The sequence below is a fragment of the Gymnogyps californianus genome, chromosome 13 (genome assembly GCF_018139145.2).
Source record: "Gymnogyps californianus isolate 813 chromosome 13, ASM1813914v2, whole genome shotgun sequence".
Lineage (NCBI taxonomy): Eukaryota > Metazoa > Chordata > Aves > Accipitriformes > Cathartidae > Gymnogyps > Gymnogyps californianus.
In genome coordinates, this window is record NC_059483.1 from 7,006,535 (window position 1) to 7,024,047 (window position 17,513).

Below are 17,513 nucleotides of genomic sequence, written 5' to 3' on the forward strand. Positions count from 1 at the left end.
AGGGCTCACCTGACTCCCAGGTACTCTACTGAAGTTGTAAGACTAATCGTGTGAATAAGAAAAGATGTATTATTTGGCCCAATTCTATTTCAGCCTAAGTTAGAAGAGTATCCTATCCATGAAAACATAAATGCTCCCTGCTTCATTGCTGTAACAGTGGTTTTATTCCTGACATGTATCAGCATGAGCTCAGATATGTTACTCAGGAAGAATTATTAAGAAAAAAACTCCATTCAGCTCTGCTAGCTATAATGAGTTTGTATTTGTCAAATGGTTTTATGGTTAAATGAAAAGTTAATGATAAATAACCTTTCTGAACAGCTGGATACACCATCCATGTGCTGGGTGTGACATCCATCTTCAGCAAATAATGGTTTGGGAGGTAATCTGTGTGGACGAGAAAATGAATATACTATTTCATTGTTAACAAGTACTGCTGCAATGAAGAAGAAATGCAAAACACTTAAAATTATGCTTTACCTGTGATAAGGTAACTTTTTTGGTTTTTAAATGTTTTCACTTGAAGACTATCAACTATTTAGGCTTAAGGATAAGTTCTTAAGAGTTATGCCTTATGCAATGTTTTTTTAAACTTCATTAATTGCAAAAACATTACTAGTTGTTTGGCATTAAGCAGACCACTGCTAAAAAGCTTAGCTACAATCTAGCTTTTTATGCATCCTGGGGAAGATATGAGAAAAGGTAGCACCCTCAAATGCTGCATACCCATGATAGATACAGGGAGGAATATTTGGAAGCCTAGAAGGAATGTCCTTTGAAACCAGCCTCTCTCCCTCTACTCTTTTTTATTTTGCTCCCCTTCCCTCCTTATTTGCGAGGATGGAGTGTAAGCAGTAATCCTTAGCTGTTCCCAAATTCCTGCATCTCAAGTGAGTTTCCTAACCATAATTCATAATGTGTACCTCTCCTCTCACACACCCACACACATATCCTTGTACCCCATACTCCAAGAAAGCTGGCTCTTGCTTGCTCTGCTAATTGCTTCAGAGACCTGTTTGATCTAAATTTTCTTTGGTTTACACAAACATAGAAGGAAACTGAATGTGACGACAATGAATCTCTATACCTTTTCTCCTCATACTTTAAAGATCAGGTATCTTCTATCCTAGAGACACAAAAAAATCATGTCTTGGTGACTAACCCAGACTGTGCATTTGCACAGTGTTTTTCCAATTATGCAGTGAAAGTGCTCCTCATAGCATTAAATGATAGCGTTGCATGCAATCCACACACATTATCTGAAAGCTTATATACCTGTTATATATATAAACCTAATGCAGACAGCCGTAATAGTTTGTATGAATAGGAAACACTGTGCTTACTGAACCACAGTCATGAAACTAAAAATGAAATTATATTTCCTCCATCATAATACCGAAGTCAGTATATAATATTCTGAAAGAGTAAGCACACAGTAATACCTAGGTTAATACTGGGTACCATACATTATTGCTCAATGCTATCAAAAAGCTGCATCTTCAAATTCTTTATTGAAACATATTACATTACTTAAATTGTCATGACAAAGACAAAACTGTTCAATTTCAGACTTTTCTAGCACCTCAGTTTTTATGAAATTGCAGATTTTTTCCTAATAGAAGTATAATTTATTTGCTGATTAAATTCCAATAAAGGAGTTGTTCAGTCCTGATTTTTTTAAAAACACATTTAGGAGCGCAAGTTCGAAGCACTGACAGGAGCACCTTCCTTTATTCCCACTCACATCCTGGACTAGAAGATGGGGATTTGACTGTTTTGTTTATCCAGCTATTTCATCATAACTCACCGAATAAATAATGTTCAGCATAACTAACGCCTGCATATAACGTTAAACTTCCATGCTTCAATATAGGCGAATTTAATACGAACTGTTGTAAAATTGCAAGGGTATCTCACCTGCTGCTCAATTTTTGCAAATTTTTTTTTAAGCCATCAATGTTAATTGGTAATTTGTGTGAACTATTTAAAGTCAACTCTCCATTACTCATAGGTGGATTATCCAGAGTGTGCATTAACCAGAAACAGATACAGAAACGCTCAGTGGGCTCACTCAGAGACTGTACCTGCAAAGACCAGGCCATTTGGCTCTTGAGCTTGCTTCAGACATGTTACACCTGTGTCCACACCAGCCCCTAAGTCATTCCTGATGGACGGAATGAGGTATTTTCACAAATCTGGCTTCTGGGACTCATTTTCATAAAATCACAGCTCAGACTGGAAACTCCTATGTTAGATTTTATATCCACGTGATGAGCCATGAGCCATCAGGGCTCTGGTCTTAAGCACTGTCCCCCAGGTGGGCCTGAATTCAGTGTCTCAGTTTTGGCGTTAACTAACAGGTTTTACCTGTGGATGAAGAACAAACAGAGGTGTTTTGTGGAGTTCAGATTAAGGTGCCTATGAAGGGTCAGCTGGATCCCAGCAGGCCTTACTAGGGCTTATTAGCTTGGCTTAATTTAATATTTCCTATTTAAAAAAAAAAAAAAGTGCTGTTAGTCATGGGGGGGGGGAAGTCAGAAGGCACACCAGTCAGGGCAGTACCTCCAGCAGTTCCAGGCTGTCACCTCACACTACCCGGCCCCTCAGCACATCATTGCTCCCACCGTTCCCATCCACGCCCTTCCCCACAAAGCCCCGTCCTGCTCTAACCACCCGCACCGGCCCCACACACAGCCGCGCTCGGCACGGTCAGCCCCTAACGCGCCCTGCCCTCGCACCGGCCTCAGTCACGCACCCTGCCCCAAGATGTCCTCTCCGCGCCCCCGCACGGAACCCCACCCCTGTCAGCCCCTCACAGCCTGCCCCGACGCCCGCAGCCCTGCGACGGGGACCGCCCCGGGCCGCCCCGCCCGTTCCCTCTCCTCCCCGCCGGAGGGGTGGGCGCCGCGGGGCCGCGCCGAGCTTCCGCCCGGGGAGCGGGGCAGGGCGGAGACAGCGGCCGCCGAGAGGGCACGCGGCGCGGCTAAGATGGCGGCTCCCTTGACTGGGCAGGCGGGGCTGTGCTGCGGGACCTGGCCCTGAGATCCGCCCGCCTGCGGGGCAGCTTCCCGGTGAGTGAGCCCGGCCCCGGCCGCCGCATCCCGCCGGCTCTGCTCGTGGCCCAGGCGCTGAGGGAGGGCGGCGGGCCGCGCACCTGGCGCTCTGGGGAGCCGCTCCTCAGAAGCCGCCCCTCAGAAGCCGCCCTGCTCCCCGTCCCCTCAACCGCCGCTTTCCAACCCCTGAAGCCGCCTTTCCCCCGCGGCCGGCGGGACCCCCCCACTCGCAGCCTCCCCCTGTACGCGCCCGTTGCTCGTAGCTGGAGGGAGACCTTTCGGTTTACCGCCTTGGCGGGGCCCGGGCTGCTGCTCAGGTTCCGTCGCCTGGAGGATGCGTTCAGCCTGGAGCCCTGCTGTGCTCTTAGCGGTGGAAATAAACAGACCAGGCGGCCCCCCTCGGTCGTGCCCGGCGCTTTGCGGGGTCGGGGCAAAGATCTGGTAGTAGCGCTGCGGGCCCGGTCAGCCGCCTCACCGGGTTGGAGCTGAACTGACCAAAGCATGACCTGAAGTGCCAGCTCTGAAAACTTCCCTGCCCCTAAAACTAAAAGTACTTTTAATTTTTTCAATAGCAGAAATAGGTAGCACCATGCATGAAGTAATATAATTTATCTAAACACATTTTGGGTGGCAGCATCGGGTTGGCTTTGTGCTGGTGGCTAAGGTCAGGCTGGAGTGAGGACGCCCAGTTGTGCTCAGCTGGAAAGGCTGGTCGTAGCTCTGACTTCCCGGTGGTCTTGAATCTCAGAAGTGTGATGAGAAAGAGTAAATGGGCCTCCTTTAAGAGCTTGCGTTCAGGAGCTCTCTTGCGGTGTAGCGGGAGTTCTTTATTCACCTCGACAGCAGACATGCTAAGGTAAAATGAGATATGTGCGTTTTAGACAGCTCTGGTGCCTTTGGCAATCAGCCTCTTTGTCTTTTTATCAGATCAGCAGCTGCATGGGAATCTGCTTTGGTCCATGCTTCTGAGCATAAGTATTTTCCCAGAAGCAAAAGGCTCCGGAGCAAACAAAGCATGCTTCTGGCTGGTTTTGCTCCGCAGGTGCCGCTGCTGGGGGTGTTCGTGACTGCCAGTGTATGGCTACGTGGGACGGCTGTTGGATAGAGCATGGTGTTGGTGCTGAACATAACTTGCATTGTACGTCTACTTTTGTGTGGTTTATCTTTTAACCTGAAGGAAGTTAGCTAGCTCGGTTTTAAATCTGAAATCTTTTGTGCCCAACTTTCCTTTTTTAATGGTGGGTATAGTATTTGGCAATTTGGTGCAATTGATTAATTAATTTAGTGTATGTCCATTTCATATGTATATATATATATATACACACAGACAGGGAGAGAGTGTATATGTGTGTGTATATATACTTACACATAAATGTGTATATACATATATTTATCTGTATATAGACATATTTAAATCTATTTGTGTTGATGAGCAGTCCTGCCAGTCTCAACAGTGTTCGGTGCGTGTGCGTTACATGGTTGAAGATGCGTTCCTGCCATCATGACTTACGTGACTCTGATCCTACAATAAGGAACTCGGAGGTAACCTCCTTGTTTTTGTGTGCGTCCCTCCTGTTCTTGTAGGGCTCTGATGTGGAGGGCTTTTGTAGGGCTTGAGTATGGAGCGCTGTCTGGACAGAGTCGTCTCAGAGTGAAGTGTAGAAGGTGCTTTGGTTGAGCTTGGTTTCAAGCCCTGTCTTTATCTGGTGCTACAGTGGGGATTTGAGGTGGAAATTAGTTCATACTCTATTCTGTCATCTCTCAAAGTGTGGAGTGATCCTGTAAGTTACCCCACTGAAGTCACTGGATATCAGCTGAGACTCTCAAGAGTGTTCCTGGGATATTAAGGTGGCCAACTTTTTAAAAAAATTTTCTTTATCTTTTTTGTATGTTACTTATGAAATAGAGACATTGAACTTGTATTATAAATCACATTTTATTATTCTGTTTCTGAACTCTGACAAATATTGAGAGCATCTCTCAAGATCTGTGCTTTCCAAGTAGACTATTTTCAAAAACCACATCAATACTGTATAACAGCAAATCAAGTTCTTAATTTCAAAGTAAAATGCTTTCCTGTAGAAAGGTCTTCATTTTTGCAATGTTACATTATAGAATTCCCATCTGAATAATCTCCTAATCTTCCACTGTCTCAGACTTTAAACTGCAAGGAAGTTCATCAGCCAGAGTCTGAATTTCTGTGCTACAAAGTAGGATAAAGCATCTGAGTAAGAGAGTCCTTCCATTGAAAGAGTTTTTCTCATTTGTATCATTCACTACTTAGACCAGCAGTTACACTGTTACTTTTGTTTCTTTATTTACCATAAACCAGCAAAACCTGTCCTCTTCTCAAGCCTATCGCATTGTTCTTTTCACAGATAAGGGTCTTCCATATGGTAAGGATATAATCAAGAAACGTCAGTCTCAAACTTTGTTTTGGTAACCCTGTGTGAGTAGATACTTGGTGAGATTTAAAATCTTTCCTCATAACCGTCATGACTTACTATTGGAGTGTTGTTTGTACGCTTTGTATCTGTTGCAAAATTTCTTGTTATTTCAAAACTGTTGACATTGTTCATAGCTGTGTTGAAACAAGCTTTCTGAGAAGTTTGGTTGTATACTGTCATAATCTACACACAAACGTTTTTCTGTGTAACTTCATTTTAGGGGTGGAATAAACGGTACGTGATCCTATCACATGAAAATATTTCATCGTCCTCCTGCTTTCCCTTTGGCTTTTACCTTTTTATAACTGTTAAACATTTTTTACTCTTTTTACTTCTTATATTCAGTTTTTTGTGCTTTTGGAGTTTAAATCTGACCAAGTGTTTCAAGAAGATAAAAGATAGATTTCAGTTGTCTGCAGTGCATGTGGACAAGCATATTTAGACCTGCTCTTACTGGAGCAATATTTGTAAAGAGCTGTGACAAACGCTCCAGGGACCATTCTGCAGCAGAATTCAATCTTGTTGGCTAGCAACAAATAGGCTCCATTGAAGGCTGTTTATTTGAATGGGAGTTGGATTGGGCCCTTTGGGAGAATGCTGTGTTTTCAAAATAGCTTCAGATGCAGTGGATTTCAGTGGTGAATATAAATGAGGAACAATTAAATTAGAATAATAAAAAAAAAATGCTTAAGGTAACTCTCCAGTTTTCTAATACAGTGAGGAGATTGGCTGGTGCATTATGCAACCCTATCCTAGCCTTCAAAATGGTCCTCAGTCCTGCCATAACATTTCCAGATTTCATGCATGTAGAAAATATTAAAAAGAAAAAGGGGTGGGGGAAGATGGAATTAAACAATATTCCTGTTATAAAATCTGTTGAATGCTATATATCTTAAAAATAGGGAACCGTACAAGGTTGCTCACTGCAAATGCCTTCAATTCCTAGACTTGAATACCTATAAAGCCTCATTAATGCTGAACAGAGAAAGTTCTCTCTTTGTTAGGAAGCTATCAGCTGTGATTTTAATGATCTTCCATGCAACAGAAAACATTACTGAAAATAACTTTCAATTCATGACTTCAGAAGCTACTTCAATGCCAAATTCTTACTTTTTTCTTGGCTTTGTGGTAAGTTCTTGAAAGTTTCTTGAAGGTTCGGACTGTTTCCCTATTTGGCTTTTCCTGGTTGACAGTTTTGCTGTAATTTTTAAGGTTTTACGTTTGGAGGCAGGAAATACATGAGCCTGCGGACTTTCACAAACAGTTTTTTCTATAGGTACCTAAACCAAATGACTGGAAAGCCCTCTTCAAACTCTAGACAAAACTGAAATGCCAAAGTGGAGCAGGTGTTTGGCCCACTCCTCCCTGGCAGTTCCGTTAAACACATGGTTATTGAATCCTTTTTTGAGATGAAAGAAGGAAATGAAAACATAAATATAACCTTAGACTGTGATTTTCTAAAATTTTTTTAAAATTATTTTTTCAGTTATATACTGGTGGAACTTCTGCCTTGGGAGCAATCTGGCTCTGGCACAGATATTCACAGCTTTGTCTTGAAGTAGAAAAGCTGCACTTTGCTGCATTTATTTACCTTTCTTTGTACCTCATGTAGGTATAATCAGGGGATAGGGCTAATTAGATAAGAAGAGACAGCCTTCATGAATATGACATTAGGTTGAGAATTAGCTGGGACACCTGTGGTCTTAAACCTGGCTGTGAATAAGTAAACCCTTCCTCCTGGCCCTCCATCTGAACTCCCAACCAGTTTACCCAAAGAGACTCCTTGCCTTGCTTGGGTATGTTTAGGATTCATTAAAGTTTTTGCTATAAAAGCAAGTGTTTTTTCATTGATCTGCCTCCTGAGGCACTAGATAAGGTGTCAATAGACAAACTCTATGTTTTCTTTACAGGTGTCTGAGTGAGTGATTGTTTCCTCCTGTTTTTCTCTGGAATATTGTCAGGGCATGTGGCAATTTTTTTAATTATTTTTTTTTTTTTTAAACTTTCATTTGGTCTTTCTGGCTGATGACTGCCCACAAGGATGCTATGAAGAATGTGTGAAGATGCTGAGATTCTTTTGGGAATACAGAAAAGTGAGATGAGAGTTTAGAAACACTTGGGGTTTGGTTGTTTCTTAGAAGTAGATAATTTCTCCACTATATTTTCCCCTCTCCTGTTTGGCAGGTTCATTTTCAGCAAAAATTGGAAATGTATTCATTTAGTGCTTACAGATATGATTGTCCCCCTCCCCGTTTTGGGGACTCACTCACGGGTACAGTTCCAAGATGATTTAACCCCCACTGATACTTTTTTTTTTTTGTTGCTGTTGACCACACCTATAGTGAGTAATTCAGCTCATTATTGACTTGGCCAGTCCAATCTTTCTGTGCATGTTTGAGACTATAATCTGCAGCTTTGAGCATATACCCTAAGGATTTTCTCCAGAAAATTTCCTTCTTTAATACTCTCTACTGAGAAAGCCAATTTCTAGCTGTCTGTGAATCAGTTAGCTGTATACTCATCTCTTCCCCGCTTCATAGCATTTTAATAAAACACAGGACATAGAAATTGTGTTATCTGTGCAACTGATTATGACAGTAACTTTGGAACTGGTAATTAAACATTGATCCATAATTAATAGCTGGCTATTGATCTTATTTTAACTAGATAACACAGCAGGAGTAGGCATGAAACTAAGAGAAGTTAAGATTGACTATTGTGAAAAATTCCTTAATAGTGGAGGTATGCTGTGCTGTTGAATAGATGCTGTTGAAGTCTCTGTTGCATGAATGATACTTAAAATAGGTTGTAAACTGTAAGCTGAAGCCCTCCTTTAATATGGTAATGGAAATAAGAAAATAAGAACCCAAGATTGGTGGGGTTTTTGTGGTGTGTTTTTTTTGTTTGTGACATTATGCTGATGGTGATGTTCTTGTATAATTAGTGGCTAAATGTTGACTGTGAAGGAATTGAAAAATAGCAAGTATTTACACTTATTTTTTGGAACACTTTTTTAAATCTTCAGTTAAAATTTTATACTGATAGCACAAATATATTCAGTAAATAAAACTTCTTGAGTTTCACTTTTTTGGTTTGTTTGTTTAAAAGGTGCTGGTTTGTTGAGCAGATTTACCCATGAGCTTTTTCTTCCTGATCTCTGGTCTCTTTCTGCTTGCTCATAAGTTTCTTAAACTACAAGAGTCTGTATCCCAAAATTGAATTACATTTTGTTTTATTTCTGTGATGATCTGATAGTGTATAAGCTTAGAATCCAAAATCATAAAGCTCTAGACACTATCCCCATTGGGCATCAATGTGGGTTGGGCTATTTCACTCAAAGACTGTTTCATTTAAGAAAGGCACTTTTAAAATATTTTACAAGCGATACATTATTATTCATTTGGGTTTATTTACCTTGTACATTGGTAGTACTTGGTGACAGATCAATTTCAGTCCACCCTGTTTGTCTTTAATTTGTGCAGTATAGAATCATAGAACGGTTTGGGTTGGAAGGGACCTTAAAGATCCTCTAGTTCCAACCCCCCTGCCATGGGCAGGGATACCTTCCACTAGACCAGGTTGCTCAAAGCCCTGTCCAACCTGGCCTTGAACACTTCCAGGGAGGGGGCATCCATAACCTCTCTGGGCAGCCTGTTCCAGTGTCTCACCACACTCACAGTGAAGAATTTTTTCCTTATATCTGATCTAAACCTGCCCTCTTTCAGTTTAAAGCTATTACCCCTTGTCCCATCACTACATGCTCTTGTAAAAAGTCCCTCTCCAGCTTTCTTGTAGGCCCCCTTTAGGTACTGGAAGGCTGCTATAAGGTCTTCCCGGAGCCTTCTCTTCTCCAGGCTAAACAACCCCAACTCTCTCAGCCTGTCTTCATAGGAGAGGTGCTCCAGCCCTCTGATCATCTTCATGGCCCTCCTCTGGACTCGCTCCAACAGGTCCATGTCCTTCTTATGTTGGGGGCCCCAGAGCTGAACACAGTACTCCAGGTGGGGTCTCACAAGAGTGGAGTAGAGGGGGAGAATCACCTCCCTCAACCTGCTGGTTATGCCGCTTTTGATGCGGCCCAGGATATGGTTGGCTTTCTGGGCTGCAGGTGCACATTGCCGGGTCATGTTGAGCTTCTTGTCAACCAACACCCCCAAGTCCTTCTCCGCAGGGCTGCTCTCAATCCATTCTCTGCCCAGCCTGTAGTTGTGCTTGGGATGGCCCCTACCCATGTGCAGGACCTTGCACTTGGCCTTGTCGAACTTCATGAAGTTCGCGTGGGCCCACCTCTCAAGCCTGTCAAAGTCCCTCTGGATGGCATCCCTTCCCTCCAGCGTATCGACTGCACCACACTTGGTGCACACTTGGTGTCATCAGCAAACTTGCTGAGGGTGCACTCAATCCCACTGTCCATGTTGACGACAAAGATGTTCAATAGCACCAGTCCCAATACTGACCCCTGAGGAATGCCACTCGTCACTGGTCTCCACTTGGACATCGAGCCGTTGACTGCAGCTCTTTGAGTGTGACTATCCAGCCAATTCCTTATCCACCAGGTGGTCCATCCGTCAAATCCCTGTCTCTCCAATTTAGAGACAAGGATGTCATGTGGGACAGTGTCAAATGCTTTGCACAAGTCCAGGTAGATGATGTCATTTGCGCTTCCCTTATCCACCAATGCTGTAACCCCCTCGTAGAAGGCCACCAGATTTGTCAGGCACAATTTGCCCTTAGTGAAGCCATGTTGGCTGTCACCAGTCACCTCCTTATTTTCCATGTGCCTTAGCATAGTTTCCAGGAGGATCTGCTCCATGGTCTTGCTGGGCACAGAGGTGAGACTGACAGTCCTGTAGTTCCCAGGGTAAAAATTGATCAGCACAGCACAAGATAATGGTACTCCTGTGTGCATGAACATACACCTCTCTCTATGTGTTTCCCCTTGTTCTTGTGTTTTACCTCTTGCTAGTAACACTCATTCAGAAAGCTGTTTTATTGCTTGGTTTCTGACTGCAATCTTTGAACTGAAATTGGAGCCATTAACTGCCTGACAGCATTTACTATCATTTAGCAAAGAGCACTCTGTGGTGGCCCAGGGCTTTGTTACTGGCAGTATGTGCAGAGTGTGTATCTAGGGACACGGTGTGTGGTCACTGGGTCAGATCTGTGCCTCTTTTTCTGGGTGGCTTCTATGGCTTAGACAATGGGAAGCATCTGGAAAGCTGGAGGCAACTGGTGGGGGTGGCCTGTGACTTGGCCAAGTGACCATCACTCTGGTCCCCATTGGTACCAGGCATCCTTCCAGGGAAGGAGACAGCCTGAGAGCTCCTCTGTTTTCCCTTAGTTCTGGACTTTTATTTTGAAGCCTCAAGAAAACATTACAGATTTTAAGGCATTGTAAACACCTGATGACTTAGCATCCCCCTTTTCTCTCATAATCTTTCTGCGTGATGTGTTGGTTTCCATTATTATTTTACCACAAGATTAAATTTCTGAAAAAATATCATCTTGCATCAGATATATTAAAAGAACAGCACAAAGGTCACATATTCTGCCTGAGTTGAGACGCACTCTGAGCAGCAAGGCTTTGAGGGAAAGGTTCCTTTCCTCAGAGCATGTTGCCTGCAGCCAGTTAAAGAGATGGAAAGCAGCTCCTCGGTGCATATGCTCCAGCCCTAAGGGGTGTTTTGAACAGCATTTTGGTTTGCTGCATAGTGCTTTATTGATTGGCCCTAGAGAGCAAAGTAGTTTAAATTTGCCTCTATCGTTTGTATCTTTGTGTAATTAATGATTTGGATTTTAGTTTTCTGCTTTTCATAATAAAAAGGTATAGATTCGTGTTGTTTACAAGTGAAGGACCAAAGGTTACGTGAACGTCCTTATCAGCTAAATTAGTTTGTACAAGAGGCATTATAAATGTTGCAACTTTGTGTGCTTTCTGCATTTGTAGAGTGAAGAGGTGACTCTATATAAAGTGCCTAGGCATTTTAAGTTAATAAATTTGGTGGTTTGTCTTAAGGAAGGTGGAAGAGGCAAAATACTGACCTTCAGGATTCAGTGGGCAGTAATTCAGTTTGGAACAAAAGGTTGTTTTTTTTGTTTTTTTTTTTTTTTAAACAATTAAACTGTAAATGGAAGAATTTTATTTGTCTGAAAATGGATAGATATTTTCAGAGCATCAGTAGCAGCAACTTTAACACCCATTTGTACAGTGTGCATTTAGAATACTTCTGGAGCAATAAGCAAGCTCATGGGAACAATAACTGGGAAACATGAAAAATGGCAAGGTATTACAGGAGTGGATAGACTGTGAGGAATATAAGCAATGAGCAATAGTCTCAATTTGTGTCAGGAGGAGAGAGAATCACTCTTACTGTAGTTACTTTACCTTTGGTGTCTAACTCTTGTCCGCTTAAATTCTTTGTGAGATGCAAAAGTTTTGTAGGAATTGTCAGGAATGGAGAATTAAGGGAGATTTTTGATCATGTTTGGTAGATTTGTCTGCTTGTCCAAGGCTTTTGACAAAAAAATACGAAGCTGCAAATTAAAAACCAGACACAGATTACTAGTGGAACACTTCATCATTTTTTTGAGATCTTCCTCTGAGGAATCTGTGGACGAAAGAACAGTTTAATTTGACATCTGCTAATTTAGTGGCAGCGAAGAAAGCAGTTACTGCCTTGTGCAAAAAAGAAAAAAAAAGTTGCTCACACACAATATTGGTATAAAAATGTGTGGGAAATTCCAGTTATGGGAAAAGTTATATGTGCAAATTATAGATAACAATGATAGGTATAGGTAAAAGATATAAATATTTATGATAATTATAGGTGAAAGGGCTATTAAAAGCAACCAAATACTTTTTATTGTCAACATATTACTTGCTTAAGGTCTGAAGATGGCATGAGAAATTTATTTTCCCTTAAATTTTCTAGCTTCTTCAACTCTGCCACTCCAAACACATTAGAAACAGTGAATCTATTTAATTGAATTCTTTCATGCAGAGTTTCAGACTGGATTTGTTTTTCAGTTAAATGGCTCAGATTAAAATAGTCTAATGCCATACATAAATTTCAGGAATAGAGGAACCGATATTTAGAGCTTGCTTTAAACATGATGTGAAATGTTATGTGAGAGAGCAGCTGGAACGCATGGAGCTCTATCTAGGGAGGGTTGATGACGCAGCTGAGAACTTATGGGTCAGTATTAGTGGGCAGACCAACATTATTGACAATGTTATTGTACATGTCTGCTACAGACAGCTTGATCAGCAAGAATCAGATGAAGCTTCAGACAACTGGAGGAAGCCTCATGTTAGCAGGCCCTGCTCCTCATGGGGGACTTCATTCACTCCAGTATCTGCTGGAGTGACAGTGCAGCAGAGCACAGGTAACCGAGTAATCCAGGAGGTTTCTGGAGAGCATTGATAACAACTTCCTAATGTCGATGACTGAGGAGCCGACAACGGGAGACACTACTGGACCTCGCATACAAACAAGGAAGAACTGGTTGGGGATGTGAAGATTGGAGCAGCCTGGGTCTGTGAAGGAGAAATGCTTGGCCAACCTGATAGCCTTCTCTGGTGAGATGACTGGCTTTCTAGTTGAGGGAAGAGCAGTGGATGTTGTTTATTTTGACGGATACAGCATGGGCTGTAATAAGGCACTAGGAGCGAGGCTAGGAATATTCCCAGTTTCCTTAATCAGTGAAGTAATGCCATCATCCTTTGGGCTTGGAAGTTCTGTTCCATTGGGTTAAACCCCTTTTCCTTCCTCTCCATCCACATAGTCAGGACATATGTTTAATTAAGTTTATCAGTGCCATTCAGAACTATGCATACTCTGACTGTTTTTTTTTAAGGCTACATTTAATTTACTTGTGATCTATGTTATGACTATTATATGTTTGGATTTTAGGAGCTGCATAGATCTTTTTGTCAGGCATCAACCAGGGGTAGAAAAACTCTGGTGCATAACCTGTCTGTTTGGGATTTTTTCCATGTCTTCTCAGTTGGTACTTCTCTGTGTAGTGCTAATGGAGAGGTTATTTTGGTCAGTCCATTTTCAAAATCTTCTAGCTGCCCGATAGTCTATCCAAGGTGACAAAAACATGGCAGAGGTGTCGGTCTGTCCGACGGGGAAGTGAGGAGTTTCGAGTTCTCTGCAGTCTTGCAACCTGTTCCAGAATATGGATTGTAACGTCTGGTCATTTTTAAATATTTTCTTCCACTGGTGCAGAGATGTCTCATCCCACACCACATTGGTAGCATCAGTTAAGAGTGAAATAAAATGAGATTTTGTGATTAAAAAGTAAAATACATGTTTTTAAGTCCCTGACCTCAGTAATATGTCTTATTCCTTTGAAGTTCTAGTAACAGAGATATTCTGAAAAACCATCCATCATAGCCAGTTGTCTAGGATATTTTTTTAGACCATTCCTATAGCAGTGGGAGATTTGAGGTGGAGAAGGGATGTCTCGCTTGGTGTTTGCCACAGAGGAACCCAGGGCCGGGAGGAGCACTTGGGAGTTTCTGACCCTGCAGAGCTGGCGCTTCCCACCTCGTGCAGGAGGTTGGCTGGGGCGTTTCTGGCTGGTTACAGATTGGATTTCTGCCAGCGGCTGAACACTTTGCTCATTACTTTGCTGTCTCTTATGAGCAGCCATTTTGGGTCGGCATTGGCTTTGCTGGTGACCTCTGTCACTTAGTGCCTGATTAATGTCATCAGCTGGCAGGTAGGCAGTGTTTCTAAAGAGCTACTCAACGAACATGCTTCTGATGAAGGATTACTCTCCCCTACTCCCTTTGCTCACTGATTAGCTTTTACTGTACACCCAGCTTCCACGTGTCTGCAAGTCTCAGTCATTCCAAATGGCTGAGCACAGGCGGTGAGCACGCTTGCGTTTCCAGGAAGCAAGAAATCAGAGATTGCTTTGTTTTAGGGATGACTTGAAATAGACTTCTATTTGCCTGGAATGTTTGATCAGTGGTGTTGGAAATTTAGAAATCCACTTTAAGGTCAGAGTCTTTGATGATGAAAAGATGATGCTGCTTGTAGTGTCGTAGGCGTGCTTTGAGATTTGAGAATGGCAGCAGAGTGAATTTCCAATGTGAATAATGGAGAAATATTAATAACGAAATGACCTGCAAAGGAAGGAAAAATGTTCATAACTTTTGGCTTCCTATTAAAGGCATACTTTTATTGATTATTCTGTGGCAGTTTCTGGTTTCTCCCCAACTCTGCCCAAGCAGCCAGAAGGCTGTCTTCCTCCTGTATGTTTGTTCCTTTGAGTTTGCTTCATGTCTATCTAAGTCAAATAGTCTAATTAAAACCAAGATTTATTAACAGGAAAAGGTGTGAAGCATTCAGATTTAAACAAAAATTGTGTACTAGTCATTTTTGTGGTGCTTCCAGGATAGAAACTCTTACAGTCCATTTTGCACTAGTTTGGTAAACCAGCTATGACTTAGGCATGCAGTAGAACTGTTTCTGTAGATACTTTTCTATATTTCTTTATTCTACTGCTGTGGGCATTTGCATCTTTATTGCTTGGGAGTGCTATGCTGCTTAGTGCTCAAAGTCATAATCTTCTGTGATGACATAATTAGGTAGCAGGGAAATTATCGTGATTTGACTTCAAATATTAAAGAGCTGGAACAAAAAACGGTGATTATGTTTCATATTTGCTTCTCTGTGGTGAGAAATGGAGCTCAAACTGTCTAAATTGGCATTTTATTGGTGTTTTTCTCAAAATATCAGTGACTCCTAACACTTGAGAAAAAATTCTTCCAGGGTGTGGTACATGTGAAATGCTTCTTTGATAGATATGATTACTTGAGACAGGAATTCAGAAACATTTCTGATAAACCCATTGACCATGCTTTGAGTTTCCTAATGATTCAGGAAGCTTAATTAGGATGAAGTGTACAAAAAATTGATAGTGGGGATACTCTGAAAAGCATACTCTATATCTCATGGTTGGTGGTAAAATAGTTTTAGAATTATTTTTTTCTGGTTATGTTTAACATTTAAGACATTTCTTCATAGTTGCATAAAAGTATAATTTTAATCTTGTAAAAAATTAGGAAGTTAAACACTTTATAAGATGAGAACAAAAATATTAAATTTCCCCTCAAGATATTTAAAATAAAAGCATATTTCTGATTTATGTGGAGAAGATAGCTCATTTCACTTTTTGAATATGTGGTGCATATCACCAACAATCTTCTTTCATTTGCAAAGGCAGAGAATGTATTACGGTGTTTTCTGCACCTGATTATGCAATTGTGTATGGTAGTGAGTTTATTTTCATTGGAAACTTCAAAGCCCTTTTTAGGTCAGGAAAGTATACTTTTTCTAACGCTTTGAAGTTGTAAATAAGTAAAATGAATATAATTTGACTAAAATTAATTACTAATGCAAAGTAGAGCTACTAATGGCTAGCACATTGACCAAAGCAGAAATGGAATGTGTGAATTCATATTCTTGTTTCCTTTACCCAAGCAAAGGCTCTGAAAATTGATTCCAGAAGTATAAAGCTTCTGTAGGCACGCTTGCTTCTTGTGGATGTACAATAAGTATTTTTAATACTGTTTTATTCTGCTGAAGTTTGGTTAAAGAATGCAACAAAAACAATGTTTTGCAAATATTTTCTGAAGTCAGTGGGGAGGGCAGGAGGGCATTGTTTGCCCCTTTGAGTGGACTAGCAGCTTTATGTTTGGGCAGGCTACTTTGTTTTCTTGGCATTGTGTTTGGTATGTGACCTTAGGCATGTTGTTCACACCAGAAGGTTTTCGTGTAATCTGATAGAATAAGGAGCCTGCCATGTTTTGGCTGGGTTTTCAGAAGTTGCTAATGTTTCACTGCTCAGGTGAACGTTAGTGGGATTGGAGTGTACTCAGCTGTGCTCAGTCAGCCTTTAAATGCTAAGCAGAATGCATCAGAAAACTCAGTGTCAAAAGTGTGCTGTCACTTAATTTGCAGCAATTTCTATTTTGGTGTTTGCATGTAAATAGAGGCCTCGGTACTCCCCCGGGTGGAGGGGCAGGATGCAGGTCGTCAGGGATTTGGCTATGTCCTGCTTAATTTGGAGGCCAGTCTGTAGCCGCCTGACTGAAACAACTGCTGAACAATAGGCTGGCAAGGTATGGGAAATGGAGTAGTGAGGTCAGGGTCTTACTGTTCAAGAGACGTTCTTTCCACCATCTCCTCTTTTACTTTTGAGGACTGCAGTCCTCACAAAACCATATCCGCAGACAGCCAGAAAGATCATCCAGGTGGTAGCTGCTAGGATCTGCCTTGTAGTGCACAAGGGTGTGGGCTCAGATTCTGGTTTTCTGAGATAAGGAGAATAAGGATGACAGAAGGAGCTCAAGTCTGACCCTGTGCGTGTTCCTGGTAGTTTACAATGGAGCTTAGTGGGTAGGAGAGTGTATTTACAGAATAGCTGTCAAAATCCCTGTGTGTAAGCAAGCTGTAAATAAGTCTATAAAGTATAATCATTACTGGAGACTTTAAATCTGCAATGAGTGAAGGACTTGCTTCAAGTTCATTCTTGTCTGCTTCCTTGCATGAGAAGTAAACAGAAGGATAAATCAGAAAGCTGAGTTTATAAATGTGATTTAAAGGCACATTGGAACAGAATTGTGTAGTTTCTTTCTTTTTTCTTGAGCTAATGACCCAAATGAGTTCTGCAGTGTGGGAACATCACACCACGCTGCATCATTTCCAGGGGAGTGCAGAGGTTAAGCTTGGGATCAATCAGTTTGCAATCAGACTGATTATAAAAGGACAAGGAGGAGTACAAGATAAAATCAAAAGAACGTAGTGGGACAGAAAGGTATAGACACACACGTTTGGGAACCCTTGAAGTAAGGGTTTCTTGCAGTAGACAGCTAGCAGGAACATTCAGGAGAACTGTTAAGGGAGGCATTACGGTTTTGTTAAAATAGCAGTTCAGGATTTTCAGCCCCACTTCCACCCTGAGTACATTTACTAAGAGACTGGCAAAGCTTAAA

At 41.7% G+C, this 17,513-nt stretch overlaps 1 protein-coding gene across 1 annotated transcript in view; it reads left to right on the forward strand.

Moving 5' to 3' along the window:
- The first annotated feature begins 840 nt into the window (after positions 1-840).
- Positions 841-17,513, forward strand: part of SUCLG2 (succinate-CoA ligase GDP-forming subunit beta) — a 139,616-nt gene continuing 122,943 nt past the window's right edge. Inside the window, exons 1-2 of the mRNA XM_050904864.1 lie at positions 841-847; positions 3,013-3,071. Of these exons, the coding sequence (XP_050760821.1) occupies positions 841-847; positions 3,013-3,071 (66 nt within the window). The remainder of the gene's footprint in view (positions 848-3,012; positions 3,072-17,513) is intronic.